We start from the raw sequence: 18320 nt of genomic DNA on the forward strand, positions 1-18320 counted from the left end.
ATAACGCAAAGCGTGTTCTGCCTGCAGGGTGTGGCTTAAATAGCCTTGCAAGTAGTTCCAGGTAAAGTAGTCCCTTTACCACACCCTGTCACTCAGGAACAGTAGTCCCTCTGCCACACCCTGGATATACAGAAGGTTCAGCCTCACTAGGCAGATTAAGTAGTTCCATAAGTTCAGCCCATTTCATGAGCCTGGCGCCAACGGCGCCAGGACTGAGTCCATGAGGCTCTGGGGCACTTCCTTGGGGCCTGACAAGTCCTTCTGGGTGACAGGGACTGGGGTGGGCCCAACATTTCCAGGGGTTTCGGAGCATGCACCATGACACTCACTCCTGGTTCCCCAGCAGTAGCTCATGCCTATTGGGCGATGCCAGATACCCAGGAGCTGGTTTTACCTCCTGCCCATCAAATCTTAATTTGAAATCGTGGAATCCCATTCCCGACAAATTCAATAAAAACCCTTGAACTGTCTTCCAGAGTTGGTGTGTTCTCGAGATCATCTGTGACACTTGGATTTATCGTGGGATTCATTAAGCCCTAATAAGAGGCAGCCCACGCAAGAAGAAAACAAATGGGAAGTCAGAGACTAGAGTCTTCTGGATAATGGCTAGTCCACCGAAATTTTAATCGAAATGTCTGACAGATAGGGGATCAAGACTCAGAAATTTCAGTTCCGCCCCAAACACAAAAATAAGAAGACTCTAGCGAATCAGCGGGGTCTGACAGTGCTGCAACCGAATCCACCATCCTGGCTGAAGAGCCAAAAAAAATAAATAAAAAAGTAAAAAGAACCGATTCAGAAGGCCCAGGAAAGTACCTGGACTGCTGAGCTTTCCGAACAGTTCCGCCTTCCAATAGTGGAGAAACCCCAAAGATTCTGAAAAGGAATTTGAGGTATAATTAACAGCTACACCACCTGACAGACCCCAGCCCCAGCAAAGAAGGATCTGCACCAAATCCCATGGAGGACATATTGTGGGCTCTGGTGGTTGACCAGCTGGACAGGAGTCTTCAACATCAAGAGACTTTGGTGGCCTGTAAGGGGGCTGTTACAGAGAGACGGTAACAGCAGCAGTACCATCTGTAATCTTACAAAATTGGGCAACGGGGAGGAGCCAACGCCCTTTCTCATGAACTTTGAGAGGGTAGCCGAGACATTGCGATCACTGGGCCCCAGTACATAACCCCGCTCTAACAGAAGAAGCGCGAGTAGCTTTACAAGCTCTCAATCCTGATGGATACAAAGAATTCAAACTAGGTATCCTAGAGAGACTAGAACTGGATTGGAAGGAACATTACAGAATATGTCTGATACATTTACGTTTGCGACAAGGAGAAATTCTGAGCCAAATGTCTCATACAGAGTAAGGGACCTGCTAAACAAATAGTTAAACAGAAAGACCTATGAAGAACTCAAGGAGAGGTTAGCCCTGGATCAGTTCGATTCCCTACCCCGGCATCTACAAAAAGTAATCTGGCAGTTACATGAGCACAGCTTCAAAGCAACAATCTAAACAGCTGATGAGCATAAAAGAGTCATGTACTCACAGGAGCCTGTTGCAGGCCCTAGCAAAACCATCAACCTAAAAGCGAATACTAATGTACGTGAAAAATATCCAGCTCTGAGGAAACCAAGCCACATCAAACTGGAACGAGACTAGAAGACAAGGTCACTGGTATAGCAAAGTGAAAAAACCCTTGTCATGTGCCTGTCCGGAAGTTGTACAGTGCTGTGCCTGTGGGAAACAGGAGCCATCACCAAGTTCTGTCCTGGGCGACCCAAAAAAAGAGCATAAGGAGATTGGGCTCATGACCTTAGGAGTAGCAAGGAGGTCATGATTAATTGGGGAAAGGAACCACCAGACTAAAAGTATCTCAACTTTTTTTCAGTATAAGTAAGATAGGAAATGAGTACCCACTTGGACCATCTACACTACAGGTGAGACCAACCGAAAATTCCACCTGCCTCTACCCGTTCAGCAGATCCTGGCCAAAGACATAATGGATTAAGGCAGTAAGTGCCAGCCATCCAGGCGGACCTGATCAGTCCCGAAGAACTTCACGCAGGATCCTCATCTCAGAGGATCCGTGTGCTGCAGAAATGTTGATCTTTTAACCACATGCCAGCATGAAGATCCACCTCTTAGGGGAAAAGCGCTTAGTTTCAATGACAGTGAAGCCCGGAAGAGGTTCTCCTGGCTACAGACTTTACTCATTTTCACCAATGTCTCAGGGAGAAGCAACAGGAGGGAACCCCAGAGTCTCCTAAGGTACCATCAGGCAGCCAGCTGTCCCCAGGATGAGGATTGGGGGCGACAGGGTAGGGTGGAGTTGCGCGACAAGGCCAAGAGGGGATGGACACCCCTCGTAACCTGGGGCAGGAGGCCTACCAGGGTATTTAACAGAGAAAGTCCTGCACAAGAGGGCAGGTGTGGGGGTTAGGAGGGTTCCAGTCTGTTTCTTCTGCGTGTGCCTTATTGGATGATCTATGTAGCCCCTTGTCTTGTCCGATGTCTGTGGTGCACAATGCTGGCCAGTGGCCTTCTCTTTTTCACGTAGGACTACAACTCCCAGAATACCTGCGCGCAGAAGCAAGAGTGAGCAACTGCAATGTAGTAAAGCCGGCAAGGAACAGCAGAACCACAGATTAATCCGGACAGAGCCCGGGCAATCAAGATGCTCTACATGACACAAAGACAGACTCTGGCACTAATCCTACCTTCAGCAGAACAGCAGAGATCTGCAACTCAGACCTGTATTCCAGACGCTCCACGAGGTTGTGATGCAAACGCAGAAATGAACTGCACCTTTGACTAGCTACAGGCAGTAGACACCAGCGGACATACAAACTCCGAAATTAACTATATTTTAAGCAGGCATATTGTCAGACCCACATACAAAAAAGTGGAGTGGCTTGAAGCCCATTACATCCATTTTAATGCCTCTAACCTGGACCCTGGGTTGGCCTGGGGAACCAGCTGAGGGTGGCAACCAAAAGAAAAGGGCAGAAGCTTTATGGCAGTGTGGGTTGTTCAGGTACAGCCAATGTGGGAGAATCGAGGACCTAAAGACCAAGAGGAGAAAGGCTGATGCAGAGGAGCATTGAGGAGAACTCCTGAAAGTGTGTGCAAGGTGAGGTATTGTTTGGTGGGTGAAAGTGGTACTTGGTGTGAGAGTGCATGCAAGGTGGGTACATGAGATTAAGAGAGCGTACGGTGAGTGCGAGAGAGTGACTGTAAAGGTGACTGGGGGAGTGAAAGAAGTAGGATTGTGGGCTACGGTGAGGCTGGAGGGGGGAAACAAGTAGTGCAGAGAAGGGAAGACAAGTAGGGCAGAGAGGTGACTTAGGGCAGAGAGGGGATATGGTTAGGGCACAGCAGAGAGGGTCAACGGTTAGGGTAAATGTTGGTGGTGCATATGACTGGTGCATTTCATACGAGTTTATACCAAACACTCAAATGCCATAAACTCAACCATACGTTTGATGTGACTTTTCATATGTAGATGAACATTTTTAATATTGAAATAGGCAATTTGAGAGATTTAATTTTTAAGATGTATATGTACGGCATGAACATACATTTGCTATATGCAATGCACATTTCAAACACGTATGTCGGGTCTGACTTTGATGCAAGTTTTCATACCTATGGGAGGTGTACATTTTTTGCATGTCTGAAACGTACATCTCTTATTTGCCTCCTATATGTATGAAAACTTACATCAAACTTACAACTTACTTTGATGTGCGTTTGAATACCTATAGGAGACATATAGGAAATATAGATCGGGTACATGCATGAAATGTAGATCTAAATTAAGAACATGTACATTTCAGTACTGACTGATGTAGTTTTCATATGTGTAGGTGACGTATATGAGATGTAGATTTTATATATGTGCTAAGTGTAAATCGTCTATGTGCCTCCTTTATGCATAACAACTCGCATTAAGGTCAGTCCTCACTTTAAGGTGGCTTTTCATATGTTTCAGGTGTATAGGACATGTGGATTTCATGAGTTTGTGCCATCCCGTCATATGCTACTCCCACGCCAAGCACAGATATGCCAAACACTCCCATGCTCGACGCTCACATGCCATATGCGCACACCAAACATTCATACACCACATGTTTGATGTATGTTTCCATATGTAAATGTATGAAAAGTACAGTGCAAACATTTGGCTGGGCAAATTTGAGATATTCAATTTATAAGATTTACATATATCTTGCTTAGGCGCAGTATGAACGTACATCTCCTATATGAAATATACATGTACGAGATTTGTAAGTCAAAACAAACTTTTACCACAGCATAAAAAACAGAACACGAGTGAAATAAGGTTACAATGAGGTTTGCTTTCTTTTTTAGGTACTTTAAATTGTGCATGAACAGTACATTGGGCCTCATTACGGGCCCGGCGGTAACCCTGCCAGTGCTACCGGCAGGTTGCTGCCGGACCCATACAAATTTACCAGCGCCTGACTTTCCGGTGCCACCGGCTCATTACGAGTCCAGTGGCTGGGAAGTCAGACGGCAGTACATTTGTAAATCCCTATTTCCATAGGAATCTTTGGGAATGGGGACACAGAAGCACCAGCACCATGGTTAATGGTGCCGATACTTCTGTGACGGCTTTGCTTACCATGACCGCTGTGCCCGGCAGGGTCAGACCTGTCAGGCAAAGTGCCTCTCGCAGGCAAACCTGTAGTTTGCTGGTCTGGAAACAAGGGTGCCGGGGAGCTTAACTTATTTCCGGACCGGAACGGCAAACTTGTCATGAGGCCCACGATATATATATATCTTAATTCAGCTGTCGTTTCCGCAGTTGGTGGAGGAGCACTCCTTGGTCCCAAGTGAATTCACAAAATCAGGAAACCAAAATGCAAAATTGTTCCACTTTATTTAGGTATCAAAAAATTCCATAAAATCATTGCACATCCTCATGGCAAGAAAAAGTTTTCACAAGCCACTCACATTGTGGCCCTCCCAAGGTAGCTGGCGCATAGTAGATCGAGTCTATGCGTTTCGCGGTCCACTGACCGCTTGTTCACAACTAGTGATCCAACTATTGTAGAGGGTTAAAATACCCCATGTGATATGTGGACAAACAGAGAGAGGACCAGCCAATCTGTTGAAAAACCATGTCGGCCATTTTGGAACGGGTCTGTTGTGTAAAATGGGTTTGCTATACCCAGGCTGCTAGCCAGTATTGTGTATAGCTCGGCCCTCTTTTTAGGTAGTATGTAAAAAAAAACATTTAATAATAGTGCCAATAATTTGCATATGGTCTGTGTATCCCAGCACAGTGCTTACTGTTGCCTTTTTAGTTTATAGTATGGAACACATGACCTGCTGCATAACCCTGTACAGTCATAGGTCAAATTTGGGTACAGCTGTATAGATAATGCTCAATAGTAATGATATTAGTAATGGTAATCCAGTGCTATTGTGAATAATAAAATGCATTGCATATTACTCGCAGCATAGCTGTAAAGTGCGAAATGCTAGCAGCATGATCATAAAGTGCATAGTGCGATATACATATATATACACATATACAGGTTTCACTACATTAAGGTTACAATGCAGAGTGAACGGTAGCAATTTATTACTTTCTAAAATTCCAGTTCCTGCCCAACAAAATACAGGGTCCAGGTGGAGGGAGTTAGGGAAAAATAACTGTTTAGGCAAGTACCTTAGCAAGTCACTTAGGAGTTTAAAAAGTCTTAAAAACTTCCCAAATTAAAAAAGAATTGGGACAATCCCATAGATCTGCCACAGTTATAGGGAAACGCAAGGCAAAAGGATGTACTAGTGGGCTGACACTACCTCTGCAGATTAGGAGAGATGCTGCAATTTAGCAGAAGCACAGAACGGCTATCACACAGCCTTTTTAATCTGTGCATTACACACACATTTCTTTCCTCACTCTGCAGAAATTCAGCCTATACTAATGAAGGGGAAGGGGTTGGTCAGGCAGCTGCACAACGTACCTCTCCAAACTGTGTCAGTCAGGTACCCGCAGGCTCATTACTCATCAGATGCGTTAATACCCCAGCAAATAATATGGGGAAAGAATTGGATCCGATAAACTACAGGTTCCCGAACACGCACTGAGCCTCTTATTCTATGTCAAGGCCGGAGGCTCCCATTATGCTTCTCTTTCTTTATTTATATATTTAAAGAAAGTGCTCAGCAGCAAGGTATTGTCGCGTAACAGAAAATATGCATATAAATTTAACATTAAAAGATAGGAAAAAGGTTTGTAACACTGTAAAAAACTACATTTCCCAGATGCATGAGGGAAAGTCCAGTCCAATGTCAGCAACATGTGACTAACGTCCACCAATGAAGTAACAGGTCCTCCCATAAACAGCCTTGAATATGATGCACTTCCTCTTTCTTTGCTGCTCACAGCATGAGATAAGTACATCATATTCAATCAGCTTGTTTATTCATAAGTATTGTCTGAAATGTTTTCATGATCATTTGAGGGTTAAATGTGTCGCTACGACTAAGCGCACCATGCTCCGTATTTTGCTTCCCCTAAAGGGTTAATTTATGCCCATCGACGCGCTATCGCCTCAGGATATTTCATCCGACGCCAGCTAGGTCCATTAGCGAAAATGATGGATCTGGCTGTGGCAGCCATAGCCACAGGGGACTCTATTGATCCAGTCATTCTGTCAGGATGGGCTCAACGAGCCATCTGTCTACTAGGCAACGCCAGCTGTGCCATTTCAGCCGAGCGCCGCAAAGGCATTCTTCATAAAATAGACGCGAAACTGGCCGAACTGGCAGACACCGAGTCCGGAGCCACCGCCCAAGGTCTACTCTTCGGCGATTCCTTTGTGAAGGAAATGGCAAAATTCGTAGGCACATTTACTGCGCTAGACAAGGCTCAATCCTCTATCAAAAGAGTCTTCTCGTCAAAGATTTTTGCCAGGGCCGGTCGAGGCAGAGGTCGCTCGTCCGGCCGATATTTCTTTGACCGCAGACCTCAGCAATCCAGGGAACATCAGGCCTGGCAGGATCGCTCGGACGACACCTTTCCATCGAGAGGCCGAGGAAGAGGTCACGGTTGGAGGAGACCCTACCGGTATCCCGCACAGCAACAGACCTCAGGTCAGTCTACTTATCACAGCGCCCGCGCCATCAGTGCCTATAGGAGGGAGGCTAGCTCTTTTTGCGCATGCATGGGATTCCTTATCAGGGGACACTTGGGTCAGAGACACACTGCGCGGCATGCGTCTAGAATTTTTTACACAACCTTTTCAGGTAACCCGTCCCATTCCAATTACTAAGTCCAAGCGGGACGAGATAGAGCTGGACAAGGAAAGTCACAGTTTGGAGATAAGGCAAGCGATTCGTCCCTGCACAAGTTCAGGCGGTTTCTTCAGCCCCATATTCCTAGTGCGCAGAAAACAGAAAGTACATCCAGTAATAAATCTCAGGGCCCTCAATGAGTTTATCATTTACCGCCACTTCAAGATGGAAGGCATTCACATGCTCGGGGACCTTTTGAGACCCAACAACTGGCACATGCATCTGGACCTGAAAGATGCGTACCTCGCGGTGCCCATACATCAGGACCACGCAAGCTACCTAAGATTCTCCTGGGGAAACCGAGACTGGGAATTCACGAGCCTTCCGTTTGGCCTTTCCTCAGCTCTGTGGGCCTTTTTCAAACTTCTGAGGCCAGTGGTAGCACTTTTGAGAGAACAAGGCGTCAGACTGATAATATATTTAGACAATATTATCTTCATGGCGCAATCACAAGTGCTGGTAGAGAACCAGACCAAGCTTGCCATAGATCTCCTACACAGGATTTCTTATAAATTGGGAGAAATCTTGCGTTCAGGCATCCAAAACCCTAGAATTTTTAGGGTTCGTCATAGACACTCAAACAGCTCAACTCCGCCTTCCGGCGTCCAAGATCCACTCTACCAAGCGGGAGATCCGCAGACTCCTTCAGAGGGAGGATATATCACTTCGCGACTTAGCGTGTGTCATAGGCCTCCTCTCCTCGTCTATCCAGGCCATTTTTCCAGGACCGCTACACTATCGAGAGTCACAGAGGCTCAAGGGACAGCATCTAAGGCGCAGCCTTTCTTACTCAACGGCTGACCCTATCTATAGAGGCAAGAACAGAGCTCAACTGGTGGCTCGTTCACATGGAAGCCTGGAACGGCCGGGCGATCTTCGGTTCCGGTCCAGACATAGTGATAGAATCAGATGCCAGTCGTTCTGGCTGGGGAGCGTGATGTGGTTCAGTGGCCAGAGGAGGGATATGGTCACCCCAGGAACGCGATATGCACATAAACTGCCTCGAGCTGTTAGCGGGCTCTTTCGCGGTACGCTCCTTTACCAAAGACAGAGTGAGTTGTTGTATCTTACTCAAAATGGACAACATTTCGGCGGTGAGATACATCAACCATCCGGGGGGCACCAGATCTCGCCTTCTGGCGGAAATAGCCAAAGACTTCGGGCACTACTGCCTAGAGCACTGTATCTCCGTCACAGCGGAATATCTGCCAGGCCCGACTAACATAGTGGCGGACTGGTATTCCCGGAACACAGTTGACTACAGCGACTGGAAGCTCCACAGGAAAATCTTTCTACGGCTCCAGCAGATTTGGGGTCCCATGCCCAAAGATCTTTTTGCCTCACACCTGAACACTCAACTACCGATATTTTTTAGCTGGAATCCAGATCCAGCAGCAGCTACGGACACCTTTCTCCAACATTGGAGCGAAGGAGTATATTACGCCTAGGCCCGTTAGGAACATTCAGAGCTGGTTCTTATAGCTCCGGTCCGGACTTCTCAGATCTGGTATCCAGTTCTTCTGGAACTTTCTATGGATTTTCCAATCCTTCTACCCCAATTTCCAGATCTCCTGCTGAATCCTGCAGGTCAGCATCACCCTCTTCTCCTCCAAGGGTCTCTGGTCCTAGCAGCCTGGAGGATTTCAGGGCTAGGTGGAAAGTTCCAGGCATGTCCCACTTGGCAGTCAGTCTCATCGAGGAGAGTTGGGCTCCGGCCACTCTCAAAAGATACTCTAACTCATGGAACGCCTGGAGAAACTGGTGTCAGGACAAAAGCTTGCATCCAGTTTCGCACATGTAGAGGAGATTCTTAATTTCTTAGCATCTTTGGTGGAAAAGGGTCTGGCCTACAGAACAGTCAACGCATACCGTTCTGCTATTTCAGCAGGCCACGACCCCATTAAAGGAGTTCCAGCCGGTGAACACCATTTGGTCTGCAGGCTCCTTAAAAGGTATCAGGCTGGCGGCCCGCCCCCGTCTCGTTATGGTAAACTTTGGGACATTGACAAAGTGTTGAACCTTTTTCTATCCTGGCCAGATAATCAAGAGTTATCTCGTATGGCCATGTCTGGCAAGCTCACTACACTTCTCTGCCTTGTCTCTTGTAGGAGAGTTTCTGACGTCAGAGCCCTCAATCTGGCGGGCAGGACCTTCTCTCCCAACGGCATAGTATTCCACATACATAGAAGGACGAAGTGTAACTCCAGAGTGATTTCCTAGCCTGCCTTTAGGGATCAGCCTAAGCTCTGCTTGGTCAGATGCCTCAAAACTTACGAGGAAGTCACGGCGCCTCTCAGGACTTCCCCTGACGGGCAACTGTTAATAGCCTTACGTAAGCCTCAGAGCGGTTTCCGCTCCGACCTTAGCACGCTGGGTGCGGTGGACCTTAACACAGGCAGGTATAGATACCTCGCACTTCGGCGCTCATTCCGTGAGAGGAGCAATGGCTTCTAAGGCTTTTCAAGTCAGGATCAGACTAGAAGATATTATGAGAATTGTGGATTGGTCGAGCGAATCGATTTTTAAACAATTCTACCTGAAACCGGTAGAACAGCCAGCTTCTATTGTGGTAAGTAAGCTTTAAACCAGCATAATGGGAGCCTCCGGTCTTGACATAGAATAAAGATTTTCCAAAGTAACTTACTAGAAAGTCTTAATTCTATTAAAGACACGGAGGCGAGCATTATCCCACCCGGCGAGAAATCGGGTCGCACCGAGTTTGGACAGCATTATCTGCGCTCATAATTGATGTTTGTTGTTAAAATGCATGACTGGTTTTCCTTAGAATAACATTGTATATTTCTCTCCCTCCCTCTTTTAGGAACTAGGGTTGGAATATACATGGTCTAATTACGATTGTATTTTTCTTCTTTGACAGTTCCTGCCGATAAAGCCACCTAATCAGGAACTCTTTGTTTTTGCTTACTACTACGAGTTGTCTACGGTTATGAATCTTCGTTTGTCAAGTTCGCAGCTTCGAAAGAGTAAGTGCATTATATTCAAGGCTGTTTATGGGAGGACCTGTTAATTCATTGGTGGACGTTAGGCACGTGTTGCTGACATTGGAATGGACTTTCCCTCAGGCATCTGGGAAATGTAGTTTTTTACAGTGTTATAAACCTTTTTCCTATCTTTTAATGTTAAATGTATATGTATATTTTCTGTTATGCGAAAATATCTTGCTGCTGAGCACTTTCTTTAAATATATAAATAAAGAAAGAGAAGCATAATGCTCGCCTCCGTGTCTTTAATAGAATTAAGACTTTCTAGTAAGTTATTATGGAAAATCTTTATTCTAGCCTGAAAGCAGGGAGCATAAACAAATCATAAGACTGTTAGACGAATAACAATTTTAGGGCATTCGCAGAACTTCCACTGTACTTGCTAGATAGCTCTCAGCAGAGCCGTAAGCCTGCTGCACTTAAAGAATAGATACCAAATGTGACTGAAGATTATCAGAAACGCAAACCTGCTGTATTCATGGAATACCAGTTAGAACTAGACCCAAGCAAGACTTACCTGAGCAAACGTGTGATTTGGATGGTCACACTCAACATGCCACGGATGTTCTCTGGCGACGCTAGTGCTGGGAAGACAGGGAAGTAGTGGAACTGTGCAGGCTCTCATTCCACATCCAAGTGAATTCAATATGGCGCTGACCGCCATGGTCCCCTAACTCCTCGCTGACCCTCATAGCGGCTAATCATTGCTATAGGGTACTTTCCCAATAGACACATGGAGCTGATAACGATCTAACGAGGAGGAGTGACGTGACCACCGAGAAAAAACAAACAATCCGGTCGCCAACTTTCGGATAGGAATAAGGAAGTATCTATGGGAAACAAGAGGGGAAAATCCAGCCGGTTTTGAGGAAAGAAAAAAAAGTGCTGGGAAAACCGAGAATCGTGGAGAAGGAAGACGTGTCTGGCTCTGCTCCATTGTACAAAGGGGAGAATCTGGAAGGAGAGATACCCACGAATGTTGCAGGCTGGCGGAACCCTGCTAACCTCTGGGGAAGACTACGGAATACAGGACAGGAAGCTGCCTACAGGTGGTTACCTTGGAAAAGAAAGCTGACCAGGAGGTGGTGACCCACAACTTCTCACCTTGCGGGAACTGGAGGTCACAGAGTCTATGGCACCACCAGCAACCCCAAAGTGAAAAGGAGAAAGGGAGAGCTTGCCCATAGCAAGAGGGCATTAGAATACGGGCTGCCTGACAAGTGCCCGGATTGAGGGAGCAGGGGGAGGACGAGGATAATTATTGCAACCAGCGGAAGCACCATCATATCCAGGGGGATCTGAAAGCCACTGTCTGGCCAAAGACCTATGGACAATACTGAAAGCCAAGCTCTGGCCAAAGACCAATTGAGAATCCTGAAAGCCAATTTCCGCCAAAGACCCACAGAGAATCTGAAAGACAAGGTCTGAGAAAGACCTCTGGAGAAACCTTAAAGTCAAGATCTAGCAGAAGACCTGAAGAGAACACGGACAAAAAAATTCTGGTGCAAGACCTACGTGAGAAACCCAAGGCGAAGGTCTGTGCAAGAGACCTACGGTTAATCCGAAACCCCAGGACCAAACTGTAGGGACCTATTCTAGATTCTGAATTAAGGCAAGCTCCAGAAGGGGGAGCAGTTGAAAAGCCTGACTAAACCCAAGGTCCGGAAGAAGGATCCATTGCAAATCCCAAGAAAGAGTCCTGACATCCAATCTCAGGGCCTAAGAAAGCTGCAGAAAACCGGGAGCCGAAGGCCAGCAGTGGTCATCGGGAGATGAGACTTCCTGAAGCCTGCAATCTGATTCATGGGAAAGGTCTGGAGAAGGAAGTTGAAAGGCCTGACGGGGAGACCAAACTGTGAGTAACTGCTAAAAGAACATTACCAGACTGTTTTATTGCACTAGTATAGGGATGAACTTCGAAGAGTAGGTTTTAAACTAGAGCTACGCCAATCCTTCTGATGTTTGTTGTTAGAAGATGAAAGTCCGGAGGGTAAGGGCTCATTAAGATTAGGTTTGAGACTTTGCAGTTGGCCAACCATTTGGAGCTTTCTTTATAACAAGGATGGCCTCCCAGGAGGGGCGAGAGCTTATTAAAAGAATAGGGTTGTACCTTTGCGTTTTTGTCATAAGGGGAAGATCGGAGCACTATAAGATCCATTTATCCTATCTTGACACTATTGAATTCAGAAGTCTCTCCTTAATTGTAGAGTGGTCCCTTGTGCCATTTCAGCGTTGATCTACCCCTAAAATTGACCATTTTGGGATTGAAAAAAGAGGTGTGAAACCACATGCATTTGATCATCTAGTATCATTGTTTCGAGTTTCCACTCAATTAGGAAAAGAATCATATATATATATATATATATATATATATATATATATATATATATATATATAAATAAAATCACACCATGATAGCTAGGGTTTACAGGTCATAAACATATAGGCATATGGTTTTGTTTTGTTCACCTTCTACCCTGTTTCTATTGGTCACAATAGTAACAAAGTATTGTGGAATGCCACTCTTCCAGGTTTTTTTTTTTTTACTCAAGTTCTTCTTTTAATCCACAAGTGCAACACAAGGGGCAAGTAACCAGAGGGATCACCCAAAAATGTTGCAGGCCAGGGTTAGAGAACCTTCAGGCCCTAGAGGCTTGCTGAGGGAGCACACAGCCCACTAGACAATTCAAGTTAATGTTGGAGGGGCACCTCAAACCCCACTGCTCCTGAACCAAGTAGACCTAATGGCAGTATCAAGGAACAATTTCAGGACTCCAGGATCTGAGAACAAGAGAATGTGTCCCAAGAACATCAGGATAATGGTGAGTTTGGGTACCAAGTTTAGACCTGGCTACCCACGGTTGGGGATTGAAATTGAGGGGACTGGAACCCACAATACACCAAGGATCCAGACGCCCAAAAGGAGAAATAGACCAAACACCTGGAAGGACGACACGCGAGGCAGAAGACCCAGCCTCCATGAATATGGCAAAGGGGGCACGGAAGAACCCGGCCAAGGTGCCAGGTCTGCTCAAGGGACAGGGAGCCAGCAAGAAACGGTCACACAATGGAGACAATGGCAGGAGGAGAACTAATACATCCCAAACACTGAGTTGAGGAAGAGCTGCAAGCCACTCTACTTCCAGGCCAGGATGACTCCCTACCTTAGGGCACTCGGGACACAAGGATTTGCCAGGGAGGAAGCAGTGCTGACGAGCAAGATGTCTAATGGAGACAAAACCAGGCGTTAAGACAATGGCACAAAGTGAACGAAGAGCGCAGGAGGGGATTCACCAGTAGAGAAGGATAGAGCAGCCACGGTCCATCCATTATGACCACACCAGGGTCCTCTGAAGCTTGACATTTTAGCAGGAATTCAGGTAAACAACAAGAAATGAATCAAGTCTCCCGTGGATAATACACTCAATCAGTGGTCGGTCACATTACAGGAGACCACATGTTTTGGCAGCTTGCCAATCGAGCACACCTAAAAAACCATCATAAACACTGACACCCCCCACTTGAAGTAGACGTCTCGCAGCCTCTAAGCCACTCTACACCCGTTTGAATAAAAATCGGATGTGCCTTTATGGTCTCAGGATGAGTCTACATCAGAATAACAGCCATTTTGGGCATGCCTCATAGTCACACAGACAAAGTCTGGACCAAAACAAAATGTCTGGTAGCAAGGCTTAAAAAATGCACTAGTATCACAGCACCTACCACATAAGTTGGGCTACTAATGTGGTAAACTTGGCTACATCCCTGGTGTAGGTAAAACTAAATCACAGCTGACATCATTCTACTGTACAGCACACTTTCAGAGTGATGAAATCAACCTAAGAACCAAAATGTGTTGCCTGGAAATCACACAGGCAGACATATGGGCTAACAAGGGCAGCACACCCAAAACAGGACTTCAGTGGCAGGGGGACTATTAAGCATTATTCAGATTTAAAGAGTGTAGATTGCCAGTTAAGAGCCAGAAGCGTGGTTGGATTGCGGGAAGTGGTCGGAAACTGGTAAAGGAAAGGTCTAGTTACCTACCTATACCTAAAACTATCCAGTGAGAAACTTACTCCATGACTACTTTGCAAGCAGCATCCTCAGAAACTACATGTTTTACAGCAATAGCCATTTGGATGCAAGAGTTCCCAAAAATAAGTTGGCCGTGGCACAGCTTACATTTGACGGAGTAAGCCTGTCTAACTCCTATGCTTTGATCTGTTCCTGGCATTACATTTCTGGAGTTTTTTTTGGAGTATAGGATGGCTACATGATGCCATCACTTGCGCCTGCTGTGCAAAGTTCATCACAGGGATGATTTAAAGAGTGCCATACTCTGGCTTCACAAATTAAATTAAATTAAACTCCCACTAGACCTGCACGGAAAATTCCTTAGTTTACATACTCTTCCTAAGAGAAATGGACTTGCTGCATGATGATGGGTGACAAAATATATACCACCGCTTTCTGTAAAATGATGCATGTCACCATAAGCACATTGGTGCAATGCTGCCACACAAAGGCCAGCCATTTAGCGTTTATTTGCAGACAATGTCAAATAGGTTCCAAACATCCCCATACTCTCCAGCAAGGTCGAGTACCATATCAAAATGGTACTCTCCCTTCATAAAACCTCCTCGCCAATGCAAGTGGGCTAGTAGATTTTGCAAGCACAGGGCAAAATTCCAGGATCTCAAAGGAGATTTTGAACACTGCCAACATAAAATAATTGTTTGTGCAACTCCAACACCTTTTGCGACTGCCTGTGCATCTTCATTAAGATTATTCTGGATTGAGGAGCTTAGTCTTTTCCTTTCTAACCTTCCTGTTCATGTATATGCTAAGATACAGGAGGCATTTCAGCCCTATGTCGCAAGACAGGCACCATGTTCTGCTGAAGTCTGCCTTCGGTCTATCCCTGTCATGAAATACAGCCCCATTGCGGGTAGCTCTTTTTTTCCGTGGTAGCGGCGGACCTCTGAAACGCCCTACCACGCGCTCTCAGGTCTACAGACAACCATCTTACTTTTATTAAGGCCTTGAAGACTTTTCTCTTCTAGTTTTCTCGCCCATCTTCCTGCTAGGAAAGCCAAGATGCCCTTGGGCGAACGCTGCGCTTAATAAATGCCACTCAAATCAAGATGCCAAAAGGCAATCACCAGCTACTGTAAAAACCCAATACCACAAAGAATTCCCTGTAAAATGGCAGATATTAGCAAGATAAATCAGCAGCAAATGGATTATAGATTGCCCTTTTCCTTTGTGCACCACTGAAAAGAGCACCAGCTGCCTTAAGTCCTCTGGCCAGGAACTGAATCGCATTGGAACAGGACGCTTGTACCACCCAACACACACACACACACACACACACACACACACGAGGAAGAAACACATTGTACAAATAAGATCCAACAAGAAAAAACTCAAAATGAAGAACTGTCCTGCTCCAGGGCTCACCAGTCTCAATGGTCTGTGCAAACATCTCCAGCCCCTCCAGGGGCTGTGGCGGCTCAGTCAGCTCCTCTGCTTGCTCCTTTAGGCATTCCTGGGCAAGCTGCATGCTGGTGGTCATACAGGAAGACCAGGTCTGAGACTCCGACCCTTGAGCCACTAAAATAACAAGAATAAAGAGATGGTTAGAAGAGTGTTTGTGGTTGCGGAAGGGGCCACTAGCATTAAAAGAGCTAAGCAATGTTGTACCAAGGACTAATTAAAAAAATAAAAACATGGATTGGGTTATTATATTGTGCTTCATGCCGGAGTCCAGCCGCTAAGCGCAGGGACGGGATTTGAACCGGTGCTGCACAGTGTTGTCTTGCTTCCAAGACAAGTGTGTAGTCCCTGAGCTCTCCTCCCTGGAAGAGAAGGATAAATCGTGGAAGTAAAAAAAAAAAAAATTATAATGTAAAAACCAATTCATATAATCACATTACATCATTATCTACACTGGAAAAGACACTAGCTTCCTGCAGTCTGCAAGACCAGGCACTGAAGAGGGTCTCCTTGTTATCACCACATTGAATCACTATAAGGAACACAGTAAAATAAAACCCTCAAAAGCTGAGAAAGCTATTTGGTTGGCAGCCAGAGAGTGCTCCAATCTTAAAGGTCCCAGTTGGTTTGTTGAAACTAGGTAGACACATGGGATAGGTGATTGAGATTAATCCTGCAACCTCTGTGTGCCCTTTGAATTGCTTAATCCTGCAACTTCTGTGGAGCACAATAGATATTGCTGTGCTACTATTCAGACTGCAAGCTTGCATCAGATATGCATTTCCTGAGGAACATCCATATAGGACTACATGTAAACTATGTATATAAAGGATATTTATCGTTTGCAGCTTGGCCGATAGAAGACTTACTTTCTGTTGCCCCTATTGAGGAAAGGTGATTTACAGAATTATACTTCAGCAATTATAGTGCAAATGTGCTGTGCTAACAAAAAAAGTGTTTTTAATGTGCTGGCATGCTCTTTAGGGTTGTTTGTATTCCATAGAAGGTCTTGCCACAATGCCCCACATATACTTCAGTGAACATGGAGACAAAACAAATCTTCAACACTGAAAGGCTTAACATCAAACAATAAGGAATGCCTAAACAAACTATTAAAAATAAAGTAGAAACGAAATTAGCTAGAGGCAAGGCACATTACAAGTAAATAAATATCAACACTCTTGGGGACTTCACACTATCACTTCATCCCATGCGTCAAGAAGGTCTACCAGACTAGCCCTCCCAAACAAATACTCACCAATGCGGTACTTTGGCCGACATGTGACCTGCAGACCGGTGACTTCCACAGTGCAGTTCTCGGTGACCAGTGCCGACCAGGGAATGGTGACTGATATGGCACCGATGAAGCCATCGATTAGTTCCAAGGGGGCACCTAGCGACTCCAGCTGCTCGTTCACAGACTATAGAAAAGAAATAGGGCATACATGAGGTTGAGTGTTCCCCTGCCCAATTACAGCAGGCTGTTTTACGGTACTTGGAGTGGTTGTATACCCAAGACCCTTGCATTGGATGTGCACAGAACCTTACACTGAACATGTGCACTCTGATGCAATCACAGGATGGAATTCGTGGACACCTGCTCCACCCATGATTTTACTGAATTGCATTCCCTTCACCGGCTGCACAACTGACTAAAACAGCCAATTATCTCATTGGTGTACAGACGGCTCCTTAAGTGGGGGAACTAAAAACAAATTGTCCTGGCCCAATATGCTTCTTTGTATTCAAACACTTCCTTTGGCCTCCAAACAATGCTCAACTAAGAGGAAAAGTCATCTTTATTCCTCCGACCAATCCCGCTCAATTTGTCCTACAGTGGCCAGATAAATATGGCCCATAAAAGGAATCTTGATTTGGTCCACATAATGCCTAATCTGGCCCAACAAATGCAACAGGCAAATCACAACAGTATATGGAAAACATTAAATCTGCCTCATAACACCAAATAGCCATGTAATAAAAAAAAACCACACTGCTGCTAGACCAGAGCATTTACAAGAACAAATTGCTTACCCCTGGTAATGTTCTTTCGACTGGATGTCCCCTCCACGTATTTCTCTACTTTGATACATCCCATCCAAAGTCAGCAGCTTTGGACATTTTTCCACAGCAGAAAACGCTGTGCGTCCTCGCATCGTAGATGTCATGGCCCTCAGCGGCCTCCGTCTGCTCTAGAGTATGATGTCGGTATATAGAGCACGCACCGCACCAGTTACCACAGTTCTTATCTTTTCCCCTCTTGCATGCATAGATGTCTCGAAGGCCATAGGATGACCTGACATTGGAAGAGGAAGGTGTAAAAAACAATTCTCCCAAAGGTAGAAGGGAAGGTTGGGAGGGCGATGAGTAATACGTGGGAGGAACTTCCAGTCGAAAGAACATTACCAGGGGTAAGTAATTTGTTCTTCGAATGGATTGTGTCTTCCCATGTATTCCTCATCTTTGATAGACTCCCATAGCAGTGTGTT

General features: G+C 45.6%; 1 protein-coding gene across 1 annotated transcript in view; it reads right to left on the reverse strand.

Annotated features, from left to right (window-relative positions):
* The window catches only part of ATG2A (autophagy related 2A), a 2105371-nt gene that overhangs the window by 1942799 nt on the left and 144252 nt on the right, over positions 1-18320 (reverse strand). The window contains exons 2-3 of the mRNA XM_069644746.1: positions 17090-17252; positions 15796-15948 (exon numbers count right to left, since the gene is read on the reverse strand). Coding sequence (XP_069500847.1) covers positions 15796-15948; positions 17090-17252 — 316 coding nt within the window. The remainder of the gene's footprint in view (positions 1-15795; positions 15949-17089; positions 17253-18320) is intronic.

Source organism: Ambystoma mexicanum, chromosome 2p, assembly GCF_040938575.1.
Source record: "Ambystoma mexicanum isolate Mex_15411 chromosome 2p, UKY_AmexF1_1, whole genome shotgun sequence".
Classification (NCBI taxonomy): domain Eukaryota; kingdom Metazoa; phylum Chordata; class Amphibia; order Caudata; family Ambystomatidae; genus Ambystoma; species Ambystoma mexicanum.